Below are 20,396 nucleotides of genomic sequence, written 5' to 3' on the forward strand. Positions count from 1 at the left end.
GATCCTCTCTTAGATTTAATATCATTATTTGTCCAATATTGAGATCTGATAATATTTTTATTTACACGACTAGTACAGTTGTATTTTTATTTTTATATCGAGAAATAAACGGAGCACGTGAATGCATAACCTTAAGCTTAACGTTATACATTGGCTATAATACCTGTATTAGCCTATTGTAGGCACTAATTACCAACGCGTAGACGCAGGAGAAAACGCAACCATGCTAATTCATTTGATCTAAATTTCATACGGAATTACAAAATGTAGTATGTAGACTTTTTATTATACTATCCAGAAATATTCTGTTAACCCTAGACCTACCAGTAGTCATGAATGTGTGCATATTCTACTGTGCATCCAGATTTCCGAATGTCTGGAGCTGCTGACGAATACTTCATGATGTGTTTTTTTTTTTTTTTTTTTTTTTTTGTTTATGCGAAAATAATAGTTTCATGAGATGCAAACAATTATTTTTCCCCAAATCCCTAGCTATTGTTCCTCCACGACTACTGGTAGGATCCCAGTATATGTTTATTGCACATGAACAACATAGCTGATCTGAATTTCTTTTTTTCTTTTACGACTTTACTGTAGCATTATGTCATCAACAAAGTCATTCAAAGTATGGAACAATACGAAGGAAAGAGGAAAACTAATAAGTGCTAACAAACTGGATGAGATGATGATGAAAAGTAAGTTAAACAAGTAATTTAGTATTAAATATTAAAAAAAAGAACTAGACTATCCTATACTATATACCTCGTATGTAATTTAAAATTTTTATAATACATTGTAAAATAAGCCTTCTCAAGGATTTATAAGTGAGAAGGATTCGTGTCTGTCTCTTTACACTACGCAAACACCACGCGAGACGCCTATGAACCGTGAATAAAAACCATTTTTCTCAACAAATACTTGTCTTATCGAGTCAAACGAAACACCAGTGTAAAGTTAATTAAATTTTACAATGTTTAGTACTTGCTTTAAGGACGGAAGTTTTAGAAGAAATGTCTTAAATTTTCATTAAAAAAATACGACAGCTCTTGAAATGACAGCACGCTTCAGACGGTAACCCTTGCACCCGGTAACCCTTGCACCCGCAAGTTACATCAAAGGCTGCACCGATGGATATAAAAAAAATCAGTCGTCGCCCAATGTCACGGTCAGTGCACAAATACAAAAGCTCTTCCAATGTAGTGGTCCAAAACCCCGAGTGACAAATCCTTCTCACTTATAAATCCTTAGCCTACTATACAATATACTGATCAGTATTGTGTAAACAGGGGTGTAAAGTGCAAAACGAAACAAAATCAATTTTTTAATTAAATAATTAGTATGACAAGAAGAATACATAGTACATATGTAGTTATTATATAGGTATTGTTTCATGGTATACTGGTACACTTTTACATGGATGTTAACTCATCTTACAGGTACAGTGTTACACAGGCAACATTTCCTAACCAGAATTTCAAGTCAAGAAATTCAGGTCAAATTTCATGTAAAATTGTTGTCAATTTCAGGTTAGGAAATTTTGCTTTGTATATACATGTAGCTGTATGTCAACCCAGTTATGTATATATATATATATAGCTGTCAACCCAGCCATTATACAGGCACAGTGTTATATACATGTGGCTGTCAACCCAGTCATTATACAGGCACAGTGTTATATACATGTGGCTGTCAACCCAGTCATTATACAAGTACAGTGTTATATACATGTGGCTGTCAACCCAGTCATTACACAGGCACAGTGTTATATACATGTGGCTGTCAACCCAGTCATTATACAAGTACAGTGTTATATACATGTGGCTGTCAACCCAGCCATTTTACAGGCACAGTGTTATATACATGTGGCTGTCAACCCAACCATTATACAGGCAGTGTTATATACATGTGGCTGTCAACCCAGTCATTATACAGATACAGTGTTTATAAACATGTGGCTGTCAACCCAGTCATTATACAGGTACAGTGTCATATACATGTGTCTGTCAACCCAGTCATTATACAGGTACAGTGTCATATGCATGTGGCTGTCAACCCAGCCATTATACAGGTAGAGTATATATATATATATATATATACATGTATATAAATATATAACACTTAGGTATCCTGTATGACAGATGGGCGTTTATGTAGTTAAAACCATTGTTCTCTGTAGACAGCATATAAACTATACCTATATTGACTTTTAGGTAATTTTCTTGTTTGACTTGGTTTCGTTTTGTTCTATTTTGTTTCCTTTGATTTCTTTTCGTTTCACACTTTACAGGAACCAAAGTAAAGGTAGTTCAATTCAATTTTTAGGTCACCTGAGACGAAGTCTCAGTGACCTACATATATGTACCTATTCTAATCGCCTTTTGTCTGTCGTCGTGGGGCCTGAGAGTTGGTGCCAAATGGGGTCAAATAGGCTAAAACTTCAAAAATCTTCTCTGAAATTCCAGAAATGGTAAAATGAAATACTCTTCATAGATTGAAAGGTCTTAAGATCTTTTAAAAAATTGTGAGTTATTTGACCCTGGGGTCTCAAGTTTCCCGCTTTGGGAGGGGGTCAAGTTTACTATAGTTTATATAGGAAAAAACACATTTATGAGCATTATGTGCTCAATTTTCATAGGAAATGAGTCAAACTTTGTTAGAATTATCAGCCTGAGGTAGTATTTTAAAATCATATCCATTTTGGTCCTGGCCGACCCCCAGGGGCAGAGGGACGGGGCTAAAAGGGGTCAAAATGACTAACATTTTAAAAATCTTTTTCTGAATTCACAAATTTGATGGAACCAGATACTCTTAATAGGTTAAAAGGTCGGAACCAGATACTGAACCAGATACTCTTCATAGGTTAAAAGGTCTTAAGGCCCTTTACAAAAAATTGTGAATTTCGTAGCCCTGGGATCTCAGATTTTCTCCTGGGGAGGGGATCAAATTTAGTATGTTTTATATAGGATAAACTTTTTATGAGCATTATTTGCTCAATTTTCATAGGAAATGAGTCAAACTTGGTTAGAATTATTACCCTGAGATATAGCATTTTAACATATCCATATATGTCCTTGTTGACCCCCAGGGACCAGTGGGGCAGGGCCAAACGCGGTCAAAATGACTAAGAATTAAAAAAAATCTTCTTTTGAATTCATAGATTTAATGGAACCAAATACTCTTCATAGATTAAAAAGTCAAATTTATAAAACCACTGACTGACTTCAAGGTCCTGATTGGCCAATATATAGTGTTTTTGTGTCTTTGTTTCATTCTGAATCCGAACTCAGGTGACCGCCAAGGCCCATGGGCCTCTTGTTTGATAAAACCCACATACATGTAAGAGGAATGAGTTAGTCTAGGGCTTATAGTACATAATATGTAGTTGCATGAGTACCAACACTGTAATTACTATAATTAAATTTATTTATGAGTACATATTATTATAATCATTAATGCATGTGTATTTTTAAAATATCAATCTTCTATATGGTTCTTTACTGTAGTTAGGACCAAGTTTGAAATTATGGACAATCAAAGCATGACAGTGGTCCTCAGTGATGGATGTGAAATTGATGACACAGTTGCATTATTTAGTAAATAATGAAAGCTTGAACTTGCCGTCCTCAACAAATGGTGAGATATTTTGAGTTTCACTAAAGCAACCATTATAAGTTGTCACAGAATAATCAATTTGAGCATGAACTAATACAAATAGACTATACATAAAAATATTTAAAGATTGTATTTTGGGACCATTCAGTCAACAAGATCTATGATAGGCAGCCATCTTGGATTTTGATAGTCAAAGTTTTTTACCGCTATTTCTGAACAAATCTGTCTCAAATTTCATAGACTGTATCAATTGGTCCCCAAGCTTTAAGGGCCTTAAGTGTGCAGATTGCGCAACTTAGTTTTTCAACTATCAAAATTCAAGATGGCCGACAGACAGCCATCTTGAATTTTGATAGTTGAAATTCGTTACCGCTATTTTCAGAAAGTACTGAAGGGATCTGTCTTCAATATATTATGTAAGTTCCTCAAAGGTCTTAGTTGTGCATATTGCAATTTGGGACGGATCAGGCAACAAGATGACTGACAGGCCCCATCTTTGATTTTGATAGTTGAATTTTGTTACTGCTATTTCTCAGAAAGATCTGAAAGGATCTGTCTGCAACTTAATATGTAGGCCTTACTTCTGTATATTGTATTTTGGGACTGATCTGTCAACAAGATGACAGGCAGCCATCATGGATTTTGATAACATTTGAAGTATGTTACCGCTATTTCTCAGAAAGGATATAGCTGCAATTTTATATGCAGGCTCCCCATGGATCCTATTTGTACATATTGTATTTTGGGAATGATTGTGGATTCAAGACCTCTCTGGGATCTCTTGTTTGATGCATATCTAGTGATGATCAATATAACTTTTAAAGCATGCACTGTTAGCATATGTGGTAGTTAAAAGAAATAATAAAACAATCATTCCATTTATTAACCTATTACAATAATTGAATTCAGACTAAGTCTTTGGTTAAAATTATTTTCTTGGGTCAATGATTATCAATTTGTTAATTAAAGGTCCAAATGATGTTATACCCTCTAGTAGAAAACCTCCTATGCCCTTAATGTCATTATTTTAGATCCATCAAGGCAATATAACACTATATGGACTGAATCAAAGTCCATATTCTTTATATTGGATATGTGATTTTGCCAAAAGGAGTATCTGATTAGCATGTTAATTTACAAGAAGAACAATGACCAAAGCAAGCCTGCATCCTGAAGAACTCAACATTTGGGCATTGATTGAGTTCACAAATGGAATATTGACTCTGTGTTATTATTATTCTATGAGAATAGTAGAAAATCAGCATATTTCTAATATTATCCAAAAGCTATCATTGCATAATACCTTTTATATAAATGTTCCTTATTTTTCAGCTACCTGTACCAGTCCATCTTCAAATGAAAATCTATTGGATTTAGTTAAGAAGATTCGAAACAAAAGGACGAGCCTGAATACGCAGGTAGTTAGATGTCAGATAGTTTGAAAATCACAATAAATCATTCTATTAAATCAGTTATAAAATTGTAATGTTTACAACCAACTATTAAAAATTCATTAGTTAAAACTGGTAATTGCATGGGTACATTCTTATTCTTATTATTAGTTCTACTGCTTCTTCACGTGGATTATAATGATCAAATGCTATTTTCACTTGCTTACTTTGACATAAAACTGTCCAGTAATGTCTAATGTGGTAAAAAATATATTATTTTAGTCAAAATCTGATCATTTCTTTCAAAATAATCATTATATACATGTATAATATTCAGAGTTTATATGACAATTTTGATAACACGCCCTTTATCAGGTCAAGACCATGATCCGCAGGCCCAAGGGCTGATATCAGGTCAAGATCTGATAAAGGTGCAATAACAAAATTGTCATATCACAACCATTTTATCACACAATTATGTCATGGTGCGGCTTTCGTCGTCAGTCCGTCCGTCAACATTTCCTTTAAATCATTACTAGTCATACTTATTTATGATAGAGTTTTACAAGGCTTTTAACCAAATTTGGTCAGAAACATCCTTGGGGGAAGGGAATCCGAGTTCGTATAAATTTTGGCTCTGACCCCTGAGGGGCAGGAGGGGTGGGCCCAATAGGGAAAACAGAGATAAACTCTTTTAAATCGCTAATAGTCATAAAGTTCTGCATGAATTGTAACCAAATTTGGCCAGAAACATCCTTGGGGGAAGGGGAATAGAGTTTGTATAATGTTTGGCTGTGATCCCCCGGGAGCAGGTGGGGTGGGTCCCAATAGGGAAATAGAGGTAAATCCTTTAAATCGCTATTAGTCTTAAAGTTATGCATGGAATTATGAACCAAAAACCAGGTGAGCAATACAGGCCCTCTGGGCCTGACTTGTTGAGCATTATTTGCTCAATTTTCATAGGAATTGATTCAAACATGGTTATAATCATAACCCAGAGATAGCATTTTAATATACCATTAATATCCTTATTTGTCTTGTCTGACACCAAGGGGCCTAAGGGATGGGGCTAGACGGGGTCAAAATGACTGAAATTTTGAAAATCTTCTTTAAATTTGCATTATTGCATATATGTGAAAGAAAAAAAATACAATTTGTGGCCATTTTGGCACTATATAAAAAGATTTGCTCACATATAGTCCTAACCAACTTCAAGAGCCGGATGGGTGCAAGGGTCCAATATAGCGTTTACACTTTCTTAAATTCTGTAACCGAACTCAGGTGACTGTTAAGGCCTATGAGTCTCTTGTTTTATTTACAGAGTAGAACCACTATTTCACAAGCAAAAGAGAGAACGTGTAAGATAAACATTGGATGGATGGCATTTCATAACAATAGATACACCCAAGTTCGGGCAATGTCAGGAGGTGGGACCAGAACAGTAGATTTCCCCCTCACTGCTGATTACAACAGCATAATGGAAAAAGCTAAAGAATTGTTTTTTCCAAATGGTAAGATCAAAATATCTAGGTAAATGGATTTTTTTAGTTGAAGTTTGGTTTCACGGTGACAAACTGAAAAAGGATTGATTTGAATGAAATGTTATGTAACGTTAGTTATGAAATATATGGTACATATAATACACAGTGGAATTGAGTTTTGGGAAGATAGGTAACTAAGCTTTTTCACTTGTTAAAAAACAAACTTATTGATAAATGAATTGTTATTGGATTGCGAGTAACCTGTCTTTGATATGCCTCTTTATTTAACCAATTATACAACGGAGTGAAGTAAATGTACTCCTATAGAAGGTGAAATTATTTCAATAAGATTTGCTAGCATAGATATCCACACATCAAAAATGTGTGTTTGTTATATATGGAAGAGTTAACTGTTATGTTCCTTGTTTGGGCTGTAGTCCTCTACCAAAATTCCTGTTACATCATACATGTAGATCTGTATGAAATATCACATTTCGAGATATTAAACTACTAAATTATTTAGGTTTATGCTTCTTTACGCAATACTTCTTGATTGATGTTCTCTTCACAGCTTTCAGCACGAAGGATTTGGGGTTGTATTGCTGTGCAACTGATAAGTCAAGGTTAAGGTTACTGTAAATCTGTAAAGCTTTTTGGGTTCAGCAAGGCATTGGGCCAGGTATTGTTTATGATGTGATTATTGAATAATCAACACAAGAATTTTCCATCTATATATAAGCTATAAATAAGATTCCATCAATATATATTTATTGTTTGGCTATAAAAAAATTCTTCTGCTTTATAGGTACTTCCAAGAAAGGCACGTGGGGGAGTTTTTCCCATTGCTTGGGTGATTTTAAACAAAACCTGATACCTTCAGCCATGTTTCTACTAAAGGACTACGTAAGGCTGAATCGTCTAACAACCAAGCCAAGACTCTACCTTATGTCAAAGCCAAAGGTGAGTTTGTAACTGTTAATTATGAATCTTTTTTTGGTTCACAAGTAAATTCATGCATTTCAAATGTCTAAAACAAATTCACATGACTCAGTGAAAATCGTCATATGCGCCATCCGTCGTCTGTAAACTTATGAAGTAAGACCAGTGGGATTAAGCTGAAATTCACTTAAAATGAACCTGACATTATCCCAACCAAGTCATGTGTATTTGTTATTTTTAGGTTAGTAAGAAATCCAAGATGGCCACCACAGCTGCCATCTTAAAAACACATTTTGAACTTCTTCTCAAGTTTTGCAAATGCAATTTGGCTGAAAGTTGCCTGAAATGATTCTGACATGATCTTGACCAAGCGTTGTTATTTTTCGAGTTGCCCAGTAAGAAATTCAAGATGGCCACCACAGCTGCCATCTTGAAAACACATTTTGAACATCTTCTAAAGTTACACATTTGCGATATAGCTGAAACTTGCCAGAAATTATCTGACATGGTCATGACCAAGTGTTGCTACTTACCTGGTCAATCTGAAAACCAAAATGGCCACTATGACCACTATGACCGCCATATTGAAAACACATTTTGAACTTCATAAGTTATACCAGTGCAATTTAGCTGAAACTTACCTGAAATTATCCTGACTTGGTCCTGAAGAAGTGCTATATTTTTGGTTGATCTGAAATCCAAGATGTGGGCAACCTTCAATCCTTTCTGATAAATAGATGTAACAAACTTTAAATATTAAAAGGCAAGATGGCTGCCATCTTGAAAATACATTTTGGACTACTTCTCAAATCCAAGATGGGAGCCAAAGTCCGCATCTTGAAAAACTGCATTTAATTCTTTTTCTATTCAACTGATGCCATTCCTTCTATTCGTAAACAATTATGTTGATGCCAATTCTCAGAAAATGCTAAAGGGAACTAACTTCATGTATACGTTCCCCTGGGTATTTCGTGGTGCATATTGTATTTTGGGACTGATTTGAGTGGGATATCCAACATACATTCATTCATTTAGGATTTTGATAGTTGAAGAGTACTGCTATTGCTCAGAAATTGTCAAAGGGATCTGTCTTAAGACAAGATTGCTGACATATGACCATCTTGGATTTTGACAGTGAAGGGAAAGAAGGAAATGAAGAGAAGTTCCCTCTTTGCTTTGACCAACATAGATAATTTGATGGTGGGTGCCAAGATCCCTCTGTGATATCTTGATTTTACTGCTCTTGCCCAAAAATTGCAAATAGATATTTCTCAAACATTCTCAAATATCATCTTGGTCATCAAAGGTTTGCAAAGTGCTTTTTATGAATGATCAGGAAACAATATGGCTGATAAACCAGCAGGGATTTCTCTGACGCAAGTTGTCTGCGTCTTTGATGTTTAAAATAACAAGCAACAATTAGCATTTTGATATAATTCAAAAGAAGTCTTTGGCATTTCTGATATATCAGTAAACCATAAGGTTCTTTCAAAAACTAAGTCATGAATAATCTACAAAAGGCAACTTATGCAACTTTGTTTCAAATCATAATTATGGATGTAAATAAGTTCTTAATATTGATGATATTTCGTATTACCTGGTGCAGGTGAGCAATACAACGTACCCCTATGGGATTCTTGTTATATACATGTAATCACAACATAACATACTGGATAGATTCATTGAGATGATAATTTCTTTAGATTTGGACTCTTTTGTTTCTTTCAGGAGGAGGAGGAGCTCCCAGACCTAGACCTTAATGTCCCAAGTCCCAATGTAAGCTTGATAAGTGTACCATCATCACCTGAACTACCAGATTTGTTACATGTAAACATGGATGATCTAGAGATTCCTGTGGATGTATGGGATATTAATGTCAATGCTGGTATAGCTGTCACTAATGCTACAAATGCTACTGTTGGTACAAATGCTACAAACGCTACTGCTGGTACAGATGCTACAAATGCTACTACTGGTACAGATGCTACAAACGCTACTGCTGGTACAGATGCTACAAACGCTACTGCTGGTACAGATGCTACAAACGCTACTGCTGGTACAGATGCTACAAATGCTACTACTGGTACAGATGCTACAAACGCTACTGCTGGTACAGATGCTACAAACGCTACTGCTGGTACAGATGCTACAAACGCTACTGCTGGTACAGATGCTACAAACGCTACTGCTGGTACAGATGCTAAAAACGCTACTGCTGGTACAGATGCTACTGCTGGCGAAATGGATGTCACTGTTTGTGATACAGATCATTCCTATGTTTCACCACATAGTTCACCAGTGGTAATTATAAGTTTATATTATTAGTCTGTCACACTATGTCTGCTTTTGATAGCACATGTAATTACGAGTAATTTTCACCTTAAAACTATCTTATTATGGTGATAATACATAGTACCCAAATATGCAATTTTGGGTCACCTGAAACAAAGTCTCAAGTAACCTATTCTGATCGCCTTTTGTCCGTCGTCGTGCGATTTGTCTCGTGTGTCGGTAAACAATTTACATTTTTTACTTCTCAAAAACCTCTGAAGAAAATTCAATGAAATTTTGCACAAATCTTCTTAGGCATAAGGCCAATCAAAATTAAGAATTATGTGTGCCCTACGCCCCAGGGGGTTGCGGGAGGGGCAAAAAAGGATATAATTAACTGAAATTATTTGTTTTATTCACAGATGTGCTAGAATCAAATACTCTTTATAGATAGAGGTGTTTTAAGGCCCTTTACCAAAATGGTGAATTTCATAGCCCTGGGGTATCAGATTTTTCACTGGGGAGGGGGGGTCAAATTTACTCTTGTTCATATCGTATTGAGCATTTTTGAGCATTATTTATTCAATTTCCATACAAAATGATTCAAACTTAATTAAAATTATTTGCTAGAGATGGCATTTTAAAATCATAGTAAAAATGTCCAGGCCGGACCCATGGGTCTGAGGGGCAGGGTCAAAAGGGGCCAAAATGACAAAATGTTCAAACAATCTTTGGAATCAAATACTCTATGCAGCTTAGCATTATTTGCTCAATTTCCATAGGAAATGAATCAAACTAGGTTATAATTATTATCCTGAGATAACATTTTAATATACCTTTAGTATACAATTGGTCTCGGCTGACCCGATTAATTTTTGTTTTTTAATATTTTTAGCACCCAATCTGATGATGGTGGGCTATTCAAATCGCCTTTCGTAAGTGGTCCGTGGTCCGTCCGTCTTTCCGTCTGTCCGTTAACAATTCTTGTTATCGCTATTTTCTCAAAAAGTACTGAAGGAATCTTTTTCAAATTTTATAGATAGGTTCCCCTAGAGCCCTAGTTGTGCATATTGCATTTTAAGACCGATTGGTCAACAAGTTGGCCGCCAGTCAGCCATCTTGGATTTTGATAGTTAAAGTTTGTTACCACTATTTCTCAGAAAGTACTGAATTAAGGTATCTGTCTCAAATTTCATTTGTAGGTTCCCCTAGGACATTTGTTGTGCATATTGCATTTTGGGACCAATCGGTCAACAAGATGGCCGACCGGACGCCATCTTGGATTTTAATATTTAAAGTTTGTTACTGCTATATATTTCAGAAAGTACTGAAAAGATCTGTCCCAAATTGCATATGTAGTATGCAGTTAAAATTTGAAAAGCAGAGAAAATATCCCTCTTTCCATTTTCAACATAGATCATTCTTTGGTGGGCGCCAATGCAAGATCCCTCTGGGATCTCTTGTAATTCCATCACAAGGATATATACTATATTTATTTTTCTACATATATGTACAAAATATATATATATATATATATAGGTGACAGTGCCAACTATAATTTTGACTTTAATGTACTGTAAGGTCTTCTCCACGAATTTAAGTGCCAATGAAATTGTAAAAGTTTATAATCCACGAAAATTTTGCCCAAAGAAAATAAATGATTCATTATAGAGGTTTGCATAGTAATATGTACACAATAATCATGAATTTGTCATTCATTTTTCAGATTGTGAATATGCCAAAGATTCCAACCTGCCAAATTTGTGCCGACAGATACTGTGATTCATTCTTGAGCTGCGGTCACATCATATGCTATGTGTGTGCAATAGAACTTGATGAAAGAGATAAAAAATGCCATATTTGTAGAAATCCATTTACAACAATATCCAAATTATACTACTAAATGAAGGTCCCCCCCAAGATTGGATCATAATGGTATTGTTCTTCATTGTTAATCGACCAAGCATTCACCCATTGAGAAACTGTTCCATCATCCATGAAAACAAGAAGAATATTGCCTACAAATTTGGATCTGAAACCTGCTTTTTATTGATTGTTCTCTGACAATGAATATTTTAATCTGTTTCTCTACAGGAAGTTTGAAGGATTAGATGTGCCATCATCATTATGTCTTTCAGATCTAAATTAGCTGATAGATATGCATGAGTATACATTGATGCAGCTTTGTTTATGCATGGATGCACAAAGTATTTCCAGTTCAACTTAAGTATTACGCAAGTGAAGTTTAAGTGTTTAACATGGATGTCATTAAGAATAGATTTAAGCCAAGTTCAATATACGTAGTAACACCTCAATTTATATCTTTTGTGAAAAACATATCACCACATTATATCCACTTCTTCAAAATTTGAAAAAAGAAAAATTACTTTTGAAATTATGCTCAGTGACCTTTAATGCTGCCATGGTCAAGAAAATAAAAAATCACCAGAGACTCAACTATGGATTTGAGGGGGAGGACTTTGCATTTTCCTTTTGGAGGGGAAGTTAATTGTATGTAGTTTAACTCATTCCTGCCTGAAATTTCTTAATGGATTAAGAAGAGCCTAAATGTGTCTTCAACAGTGAACGAGTTAAGTAATTAAGGAAATTAAACTTTGGAGAATATCATTTTCAGTTTCCAATTGGGAATCACCCAAAGTTGGCACAAATTAATGTGGATGGATGAACAGGGCCAAAAATTAAAGTGACAGATATTTCAAAACTTAATCTAAGTCAAAGTTATTTGGAATCTCATACTGCTCGTGATTTTAAGGGTATTTAGATAGTTGATCAAAATTATGTATATGTGTTACCATTTCCTCCTAAATAGGAGGTCAATATTGCTGCTTTATATTAGATATAGTTGGAAGACACAACTTTTTGGCTTTACAGTTTGTAAATATACATAATCACTAGTCATAAACAAGAAGGTTTACATTTTACTTTTGTGTTTTGCACTGTTGGACCTCTATTAGCTGATGACTGGGCTAAACCGAAATTGAAGATCAAATAGGTTTTTAAAAAATGTTCTTTTCCAATTAAAGTCTAATAAAACATAAAGAAAAAACTTCACTATCTCTCACAATTTCAAAAATCATTTCTAAATTTAGCTATATCCCAAGATATTGCTTTCAGAAACATTACACGATTCAGGTGACCATTTTAGTCCCTGGGTCTGTTAGGTATCGCTATATCCCCTTAATATAAGCATAAAACAAATACATTTTTCTGTAGCTGGAGAGATATGCAAATAATATTCATATGTTTTTCATATGGTTCTAAAAAGTGTGCATAAGACCTTACAGTTACAAGTGTAAGACTTTTGATGCAGTTGAATGTTGTAAATTGCTGCTCCACCTTCATTCTTTTAATTTTCTTTTTTTTTTAAGAACAAAAAATGTACATTTTATCATGTATCTTGTTGTCTTCACTTTTTTGTGGGCTATAGATTCTGAAGTCTTTGAAATTTGATTCAATGAACATATTTCCTCTTGTTAAGCATTTTCTGATCAAAATTATAAGTACATTGTATCTATATGTACAGAGTTTACAATAAATTAATCAAACATGCAATTCTCAACTAGTCCAGTTCACTGCTAAATTAACTTCTTTGTGACACAATTAATACTCAGTTACTAGTTTATTGCCTAGCTAGAAGCTACAACTTTTTTCTACACAGCAAAGCAAAAAGTTAATTCCACATATAAATTGAAATGTTGTCTAGGTCAAAGCTGCTGACACAGAATGTTAGGGACATAGATAAAAAGGTAAAATCAAAAACTTCTTAAGTCATCACTCCATGAATTTTAGTAGAAACCTTTGCAGTTTGATGATTAAGAAGACAAGCTAGCCTACTTATTTCACAAGTCGCATCTTTTCTCCTCTTCAGAATGGCTGTCGAGTATTTCCTTGTTTTAGAGTAACTAAATTTTTAAATTTTGATTTTGTATATTAGATATCTTTAATATGGACTCAAATGCAAAATTTAATTTGGAACACCACTGTGTATCATAATCATAGCCATTGTGTGTAAATTGCTGCCATAATTATTAAAGTGCCTTCACTCCAGACATATATGTTTTACTGGAACAGCCCTAATTAGTTTTTGAAATATGATAATATTTTTTATTTGCAAGTATAAAATATGCTAAGCAGCGTATGCAATATACAATGTACACATATAATACATTACTTGTATAAACCATTCATCTCAATTTTTCTATTTCATTATTGTGCTATAAAACTAGTACCTTTCTTTTATGTTATTTTGTTGAGAAATACTCCTCTTTATTTCTTAATCAGTGCATGCTGCAGTGACTATACTTGTGTAGGTAACACAGTATTTAAGCATTATCTAAGCAGTGTTTAATTATCAAAAAAGTATATAATTAGTCCCATGTTGGAAACGGAGGGTGGGGGGTAAGATGATATAGTGTATAACAATACAAAAAACTATGTTACTATTGTCTATCATTTGACCTGAATCCTTAATTTCAAAAAAGTTGGTATGATTCTATTGGACACACTTCAGGAGATTTAATTTCATCAATTTAGCTTGTTATGTTTCCATTACTTGAACATTTTACGAATACATGTTTAAGATGCTATGTACTAATACTGTATCAAGCCTATAGCTATACTACTCTAATCAGAAGGTGGGCTTTTCAAATCGTCTTTCCTCCATAGTCTGTCCTTCCATTTGTCCATCTATTCCTAAATAATTATTGTCTTTATTTCACAGAAAAGAATGAAGGGGTCTCAAGTTTCATAGGTATAGGCCCACTTTGGGCTTTAGTTGTGCAAACTGCATTTTTGGAAGAAGATTTTGATGGCTTACAGACAGCCATCTTGGATTTAGATACATGTAGTTAAAGTCTGTTACCACTGTCTCTCAGAAAGTACTGAAGGGATGACTTTTCATATTAAGTTCCCTTTAAGCCCATGTTAAGCATATTGAGTATTTGGACCAATCCAACAACAAGATTGTTGACCGGCAGTCATATTGGATTTGGAAATTGAAGTTTGTTATTACTTTTTTGTTATGTCTTTTTTATAACACACAAAGGCATAATAATCATTACATTTTTGTTAAATAATTTGATTTTATGATATGTACTACATGTATCTTTATCTCATTTTGGATTTAATTAAATTTTGATATTGGCTATTATTCAGAGTTTAGCTTGTATTTTAAGTCAACTGACCTGGTTAACGTTTGCTTGTTAGTCCCTTGGCGATGAAACCTCGTAATTATATCCGGACTATAGTGTTTGTTGTTGTCTGTCCGTCTGTCTGGCTAGATGTTGGTTTCCATAATTCCAAATTTCACAGGAGTTTTAAAATTGAAATTAGTATCACTCCCAGGGTACTTACCCTTTGTAAATAAGGTTTGCAGCTTTAAACATCACAGTTGTTACCATTTGCACTGAATAACTTTAAGTAAATGCCCATTATGTTCAATAAAACCTTTTCACATAGGAAAATGCTTGCTTTTTTTTTGCACTTTTTGGCTCCCCAAACAAGTCAAAATTTCAAATCAATTATATTTAAAACTTAAATTGTTGAATTCAAGTAATGATATAATTGGCATGTCAGTTTTGTATCATTGCAGCTGTAGCTAAAGTTTCTATGGTTACCGGTCATCCTAAAATACATTAATTATGAACAAGAGGCCCATTGGCCTTAACGGTCACCTGATATTTAATACAAATTAGTTACGTATTAATTTACTAGCCAACTGATGTCTTTTGTTTGCGAAATAGGAACATACATCTAATAGGTCTACATACAAAGTTTCATTAAGCTTGGTGCATATTTACTAACATTACCATGTTCACAAGGTTCAATAATTATTATTGCAAAGGGCAATAACTCTGTAAATAATTTGGAGTTGTGAATCAAGCTTAATTTTTAACTTGTCCGAAATCTTTCCAATGTTAGTCTACACACAGTTTCATTAAGCTTGGTACATTTTTACTCAAGTTATCATTTTCACAAGATTCAATAATTATAATTGCAAAGGGCAATAACTTGTAAGTTACAATCTAATCAATTTTCAAACTTATCCGAGATCTTCCAATTTTAGTGTAAATACAAAGTTTCGTGAAGCTGTGTGCATATTTATTCAAGTTACCGTATTCACAAGGTCCAATAATAATTATTAGTGCAAAGGGCAATAACTCCGTCAATTATTGTCGAATCAAGCTGATTTTCGGACTCGTCTGAGATATTTCTAATGTTAGTTCACATACATCATTCAGTTCGGTTCATATTTACTCAAGTTATCGTGTCAACAAGGTTCAATAATTATTATTGCAAAGGACAACAACTCCGTAAGTTTCGAACTTGTCCAAGATCTATCCAATGTTAATCTACATACAAAGTTTCATTAAGCTCAGTTTATATTTACTAAAGTTATCACGTTCACAAGGTCCAATTTTAATTATTAGTGCAAAGGGCAATAACACCGTAAATTACAGTTGAATCAAGCTGATTTTCGAACTCGTTCGAGATCTTTCCAATGTTAGTCTACACAAAAAGTTTCATTAAGCTCGGTTTACATTCACTCAAGTTATCGCATTCACAAGGAAACGTTCACGAACGACGCACAACGGACGACGACGGACAAAAGACTATTGCAATAAAAATGTGAAATTTTGTCAATATTGGCCATTTTAGTAAGTTTTTATGTCATGGTGCTTCGTCCGTCGTCCGTCCATTCGTTGTCTGTCAACATTTCCTTTAGATCGCTACTAGTCATACTGAGTTCTGCATGGAATGTAACCAAATTTGGCCAGAAACATCCTTGGGGGAAGGGGAACAGAGTTATGTAGTATAAATTTTGGCTTTGAACCCCCTGAAGCAGAAAGAGTGGGAGGGTAGATCGACCCAATAGGAGAATTAGAGGTAAACAATGAATATGTATTCAGAACATTAATTGGCATTACCAAACCAGGTGAGCGATACAGGCCCTCTGGGCCTCTTGTTCTTCAACAAAATTGATATTTATATGTTCCACGTGGTCTCTGGTAATACCTGTTAGTTTTGGCTTGGATTTGAAGAACATTAAAGAACTTTAAATTGAGATGCCTGACCATGACCCATCTTTATTTGACAACAAAGGCATATTACCGTAGTATGCATGTACAATATCTTTTTGAGAAGTACTACAACTAGATAATGCTGTAATATACCTGCAGGCCTTTTCATCGGGTTCATAAAAGTTCTTAAAGGAATGAATACCATATCAGGCCATTGTAAATATAACTCGAAGTCATTCAAGTCATTTTTTCACCATTTCCCCCTTATTTCCAGCATATGCTACAGGCCAAATATAATGTTTCTAGCTTGCTGAGATGATGGGCTATACCAAGCTCGTTCAAATGAATGATCTTGACTTAATTTATACATAACGTAAGGTGAAATCTTTGAACAGCTTTTTGTCAATTGTCAATAACTATAAAAAGATGTCCCAATACAAAAGGTATTTTAAAGTCTTTCTGGTTATTGACAAAAAGTTGTTTATAATGTTCTGTCTATTTGATCCCACGTGACTTTGAAGAAAGATCAAGGTCATTCATTTAAATAAACTTGGTAGCCTTTTATCCCAGCAAGCTGCAAACCTAATATCCGTCAGTACCCAGTGCCTTTCAGTATTTAGAAGTTGTTTTAATGAAATGTTTACAGACGTTGGACGGCACATAGGCAGACAACACACAGCCGACTGTACACAATGAAGGATGAAGCCTAATGAGTATATATAAAGGTCTTCCTGGCCCTTTGTGTCAGAATGACCTATAAAGTACACAACAATTATCAAATGATCAAAACTAAATTTACTATCCTTTTTGTAAGATTATAAAAAATCATCTGTTAAATACAGCTTGATTAGTTTTCGACATTTTTTTTTTAACAGCACTTGCTATTATTATACATTCATGCATAGGTCTAATGTGGCTTTCTCGTTTAAATCTTGTTTATGATAAATTTAAATACATTCTTTTTTTCTCTCTCTCTTAATTCTTAAAAATTATCATGGTCATTTAGAATGGATTCCTGTGAGAATTTGGACAATAAATGTATAATCTGGAATGTGTTTCACTCAATTTCATCAACAAAAAGAATTATTTTGCAGAAAAGTTCTAGTGCTTCATTCCTTGACCTTGGAGGATAGTGCAATCCATGTCTTTGAATCCCCTGATTGGCCACAACCTGAAATTCATCACAGACACCATTTGCTGTTGGAGTGTGGCAATACTCTTGTACGATGCCATCAATATTTCCTGGTAGCGCCATTTTGTAATCTTTCGTAGCAAATACTTCTGGTTGGTAGTAGAGAACATCTGGCTTTCCAAATGGTCCATCTGCATTTCTACTTGGTCTGATTCTATGCTCATTCCAGTGACGCACTACATCTTCCAAATCCTTGCTAACAAGCTGTAAAGAAACAATATCGAACACATTGAAGGTGAACTTCATCAGTTGTGTCCAAAATACCATACTCTGTCATAGATTTGAACAAAATCCATCCCATGATTGGCCACACATTGAACGAAGATTTCTCCAGAACCTTTCAATTCGTGTATTTCTGAGAGAAGAGCCATACATAAAACTGGAGAGACCTTGAAAGGGATCAGTGTGGGTTCCAACGAAGGGCGTACTGCAGATCACGTACAATTGAGTTCTCTGTTCTTTGTCGGCATAAACAATAAAGGGAACGCCATTTATCTTGCGGACATAATCCATGTAAAAATGTGCAATATATTCCGGTTTTTTTGTTTGAACTGGGCATGCCTTTAGCCAGACCACTCGTCTTGAAAATCCATCAACAGCTGCATGAATGGAAATTCCATAAGGTTTCAGTTTATCCCAGCCATTCAATGTGGATAGCAAAGTTTGGTCCTTTGTTGAGATAGTGACGGCGCCGAAAAACATGACGACTGCGGGCACGCGAACACCTTCAGCATCCAGTACTGATAGAGCAAGTCTTACTGTTTCTGATGAAGCGTTGATGTCATGATCAGTTAATAAGCGTCTCCTCATTGCCCTATAACCAATATTCTGTCCAGTATTGGACAACTCTTGTAGTATTACTCTAACTATGTCTTCTAATGATGATTCATTATTTCGTCTGTGTAAGTTCATCCTCCTAAGTATCCGATGGACCTGTCTTTCACTAACTGCTGTGGCATGACGAACAGCCTTAAATCCAATAATTTCCTTTATTGTATAGCCAGAGTGATAGTATATTGCTATCAAGTCATCCCTATTCAAAATGGCACCATCATTAACCACCAGGTTATCAAAGGAATGAGCACCTACATACTGAGTTCCATTCATCTTTCCTGCAAAAAAAAAATGAAAGATTTATTCAAAGAGATATACTTTTTAACACATCAAAAAGAGTTAGACAATGTTACATACCAGTGATGTATTTCTGAATTATAATAGGCACCATCTACATTTTGTATACATAGAGTATAGCTTAGACTTTTATTATATGTATAGTATCTATGTGCTATGATCATGGTAATGCTTACAGTATACTGATTAGCCAATCTAATTAAAATTGATATAATTACCTTTAATCAAGGATTTATCAGTGACTTATAAACCCTTGCTCTAATAAAATTGAACTAGAACTTGTAAAGAGGATGGGCTGACTAATACTAACGCTTCCTCTTCTTAAGTGTCTGCAGGCTTGTTCTTGAAAAAAAATCATGGTCCCAGGAAAATTGCAAGTTGGCCCGGACAAATTATGGCAACTAAAATTTTGACTAAACGGAAACCTGCATGCCTATCCCAACATAATCCCAAACAATACTGTCAAGTTCATTGAAATTGATCTAGTAGTTTAGGTGGAGTTGTTGAGACAAATTTTGAAACCTGTTTATAGTGACCTGGTTACCATGGCAACCAAAATTTCGACAAACAGAAACCTGCATGCACATCCTGACATGGTCCTCAATACTATTGCCAAGTTTCATTGAAAATGAGACCCAGAAGTGTAAGAGAAGTTGTTCAGACAAAATTAACCTGCATATAGTGACCAGGTTACCATGGCAACTAAAATTTCGACAATAAAGATCATTAAACGTGATTAGCATTTATCATCTTTATATGAACAAACTAAGTTATGCTTTAAAAATAAATGTTGACGACCATTTTATTGATATTTAAACCAGAGACTTGAATCCCTGTTTAAATGTATATTTCTACACATGTATGACATCATGTTTGAAAAATATTTTGATTGATATTGGTATTTTAATTTTGATTTATTCGTTGTATTGTCAGTTTGTGCAACATAAATTATATAAACATTAGGTTTATATTGAAATAAAGCAAAAGTTGTGTGCAAATTTCAAAAGATACGCTTTAGTGATGACGCACATTGTCAAGAGACATTTTAATCATAGATTTATTTTAGTGTAAATACACTTTAACACACGCCAAATGTACTATTTTTATCTTAAACAGATTGATTAATTGTTAATTTTATTTTCAAAGAGTAAATTTAGATTATGGTATATGTACTTCATTCCATTATTACATGTATGTATATTATGTACATGTAGTTGGATACATACAAAATTGAACTGGTACAAAGGTCTGTCACATACTGATATACTGCATGGGAATACAGATATTCCTGCATAAATGGCTTATGTACATGTACTGTAAAATTTAGGCATAAGGTCTA

The 20,396-nt window shown here is 34.4% G+C and overlaps 2 protein-coding genes and 1 pseudogene across 2 annotated transcripts; 2 read left to right on the forward strand and 1 right to left on the reverse strand.

Moving 5' to 3' along the window:
* Positions 1-18: 18 nt before the first annotated feature.
* Positions 19-7,391, forward strand: LOC138313909 (uncharacterized). The gene is made up of 6 exons (XM_069254154.1): positions 19-695; positions 3,504-3,633; positions 4,945-5,030; positions 6,325-6,514; positions 7,056-7,107; positions 7,290-7,391. The coding sequence occupies exons 2-6, from the start codon at positions 3,558-3,560 to the stop codon at positions 7,336-7,338; spliced, it is 453 nt and encodes a 150-aa protein (XP_069110255.1). The 5' UTR covers positions 19-695; positions 3,504-3,557; the 3' UTR covers positions 7,339-7,391.
* A 1,780-nt stretch (positions 7,392-9,171) lies between these two features.
* On the forward strand, positions 9,172-12,766 carry LOC138313908 (circumsporozoite protein-like). The gene is made up of 2 exons (XM_069254153.1): positions 9,172-9,724; positions 11,421-12,766. The coding sequence occupies exons 1-2, from the start codon at positions 9,257-9,259 to the stop codon at positions 11,595-11,597; spliced, it is 645 nt and encodes a 214-aa protein (XP_069110254.1). The 5' UTR covers positions 9,172-9,256; the 3' UTR covers positions 11,598-12,766.
* A 4,836-nt stretch (positions 12,767-17,602) lies between these two features.
* On the reverse strand, positions 17,603-19,035 carry LOC138313910 (uncharacterized; annotated as a pseudogene).
* Positions 19,036-20,396: the final 1,361 nt, after the last annotated feature.

Source organism: Argopecten irradians, unplaced genomic scaffold, assembly GCF_041381155.1.
Source record: "Argopecten irradians isolate NY unplaced genomic scaffold, Ai_NY scaffold_1052, whole genome shotgun sequence".
NCBI classification, from domain to species: Eukaryota; Metazoa; Mollusca; class Bivalvia; order Pectinida; family Pectinidae; genus Argopecten; species Argopecten irradians.

Bases quoted from the DNA above. Each gene is read 5' to 3' on its own strand.
- LOC138313909 (XM_069254154.1), top strand. From the start codon at position 3,558: ATGGATGTGAAATTGATGACACAGTTGCATTATTTAGTAAATAATGAA. The intron at 5,031-6,324 runs GTAGTTAGATGT...TTTTATTTACAG, and splicing joins GGACGAGCCTGAATACGCAG to AGTAGAACCACTATTTCACA. The intron at 7,108-7,289 runs GTTAAGGTTACT...TCTGCTTTATAG, and splicing joins TGTGCAACTGATAAGTCAAG to GTACTTCCAAGAAAGGCACG.
- LOC138313908 (XM_069254153.1), top strand. From the start codon at position 9,257: ATGGATGATCTAGAGATTCCTGTGGATGTATGGGATATTAATGTCAAT. The intron at 9,725-11,420 runs GTAATTATAAGT...TTCATTTTTCAG, and splicing joins CACCACATAGTTCACCAGTG to ATTGTGAATATGCCAAAGAT.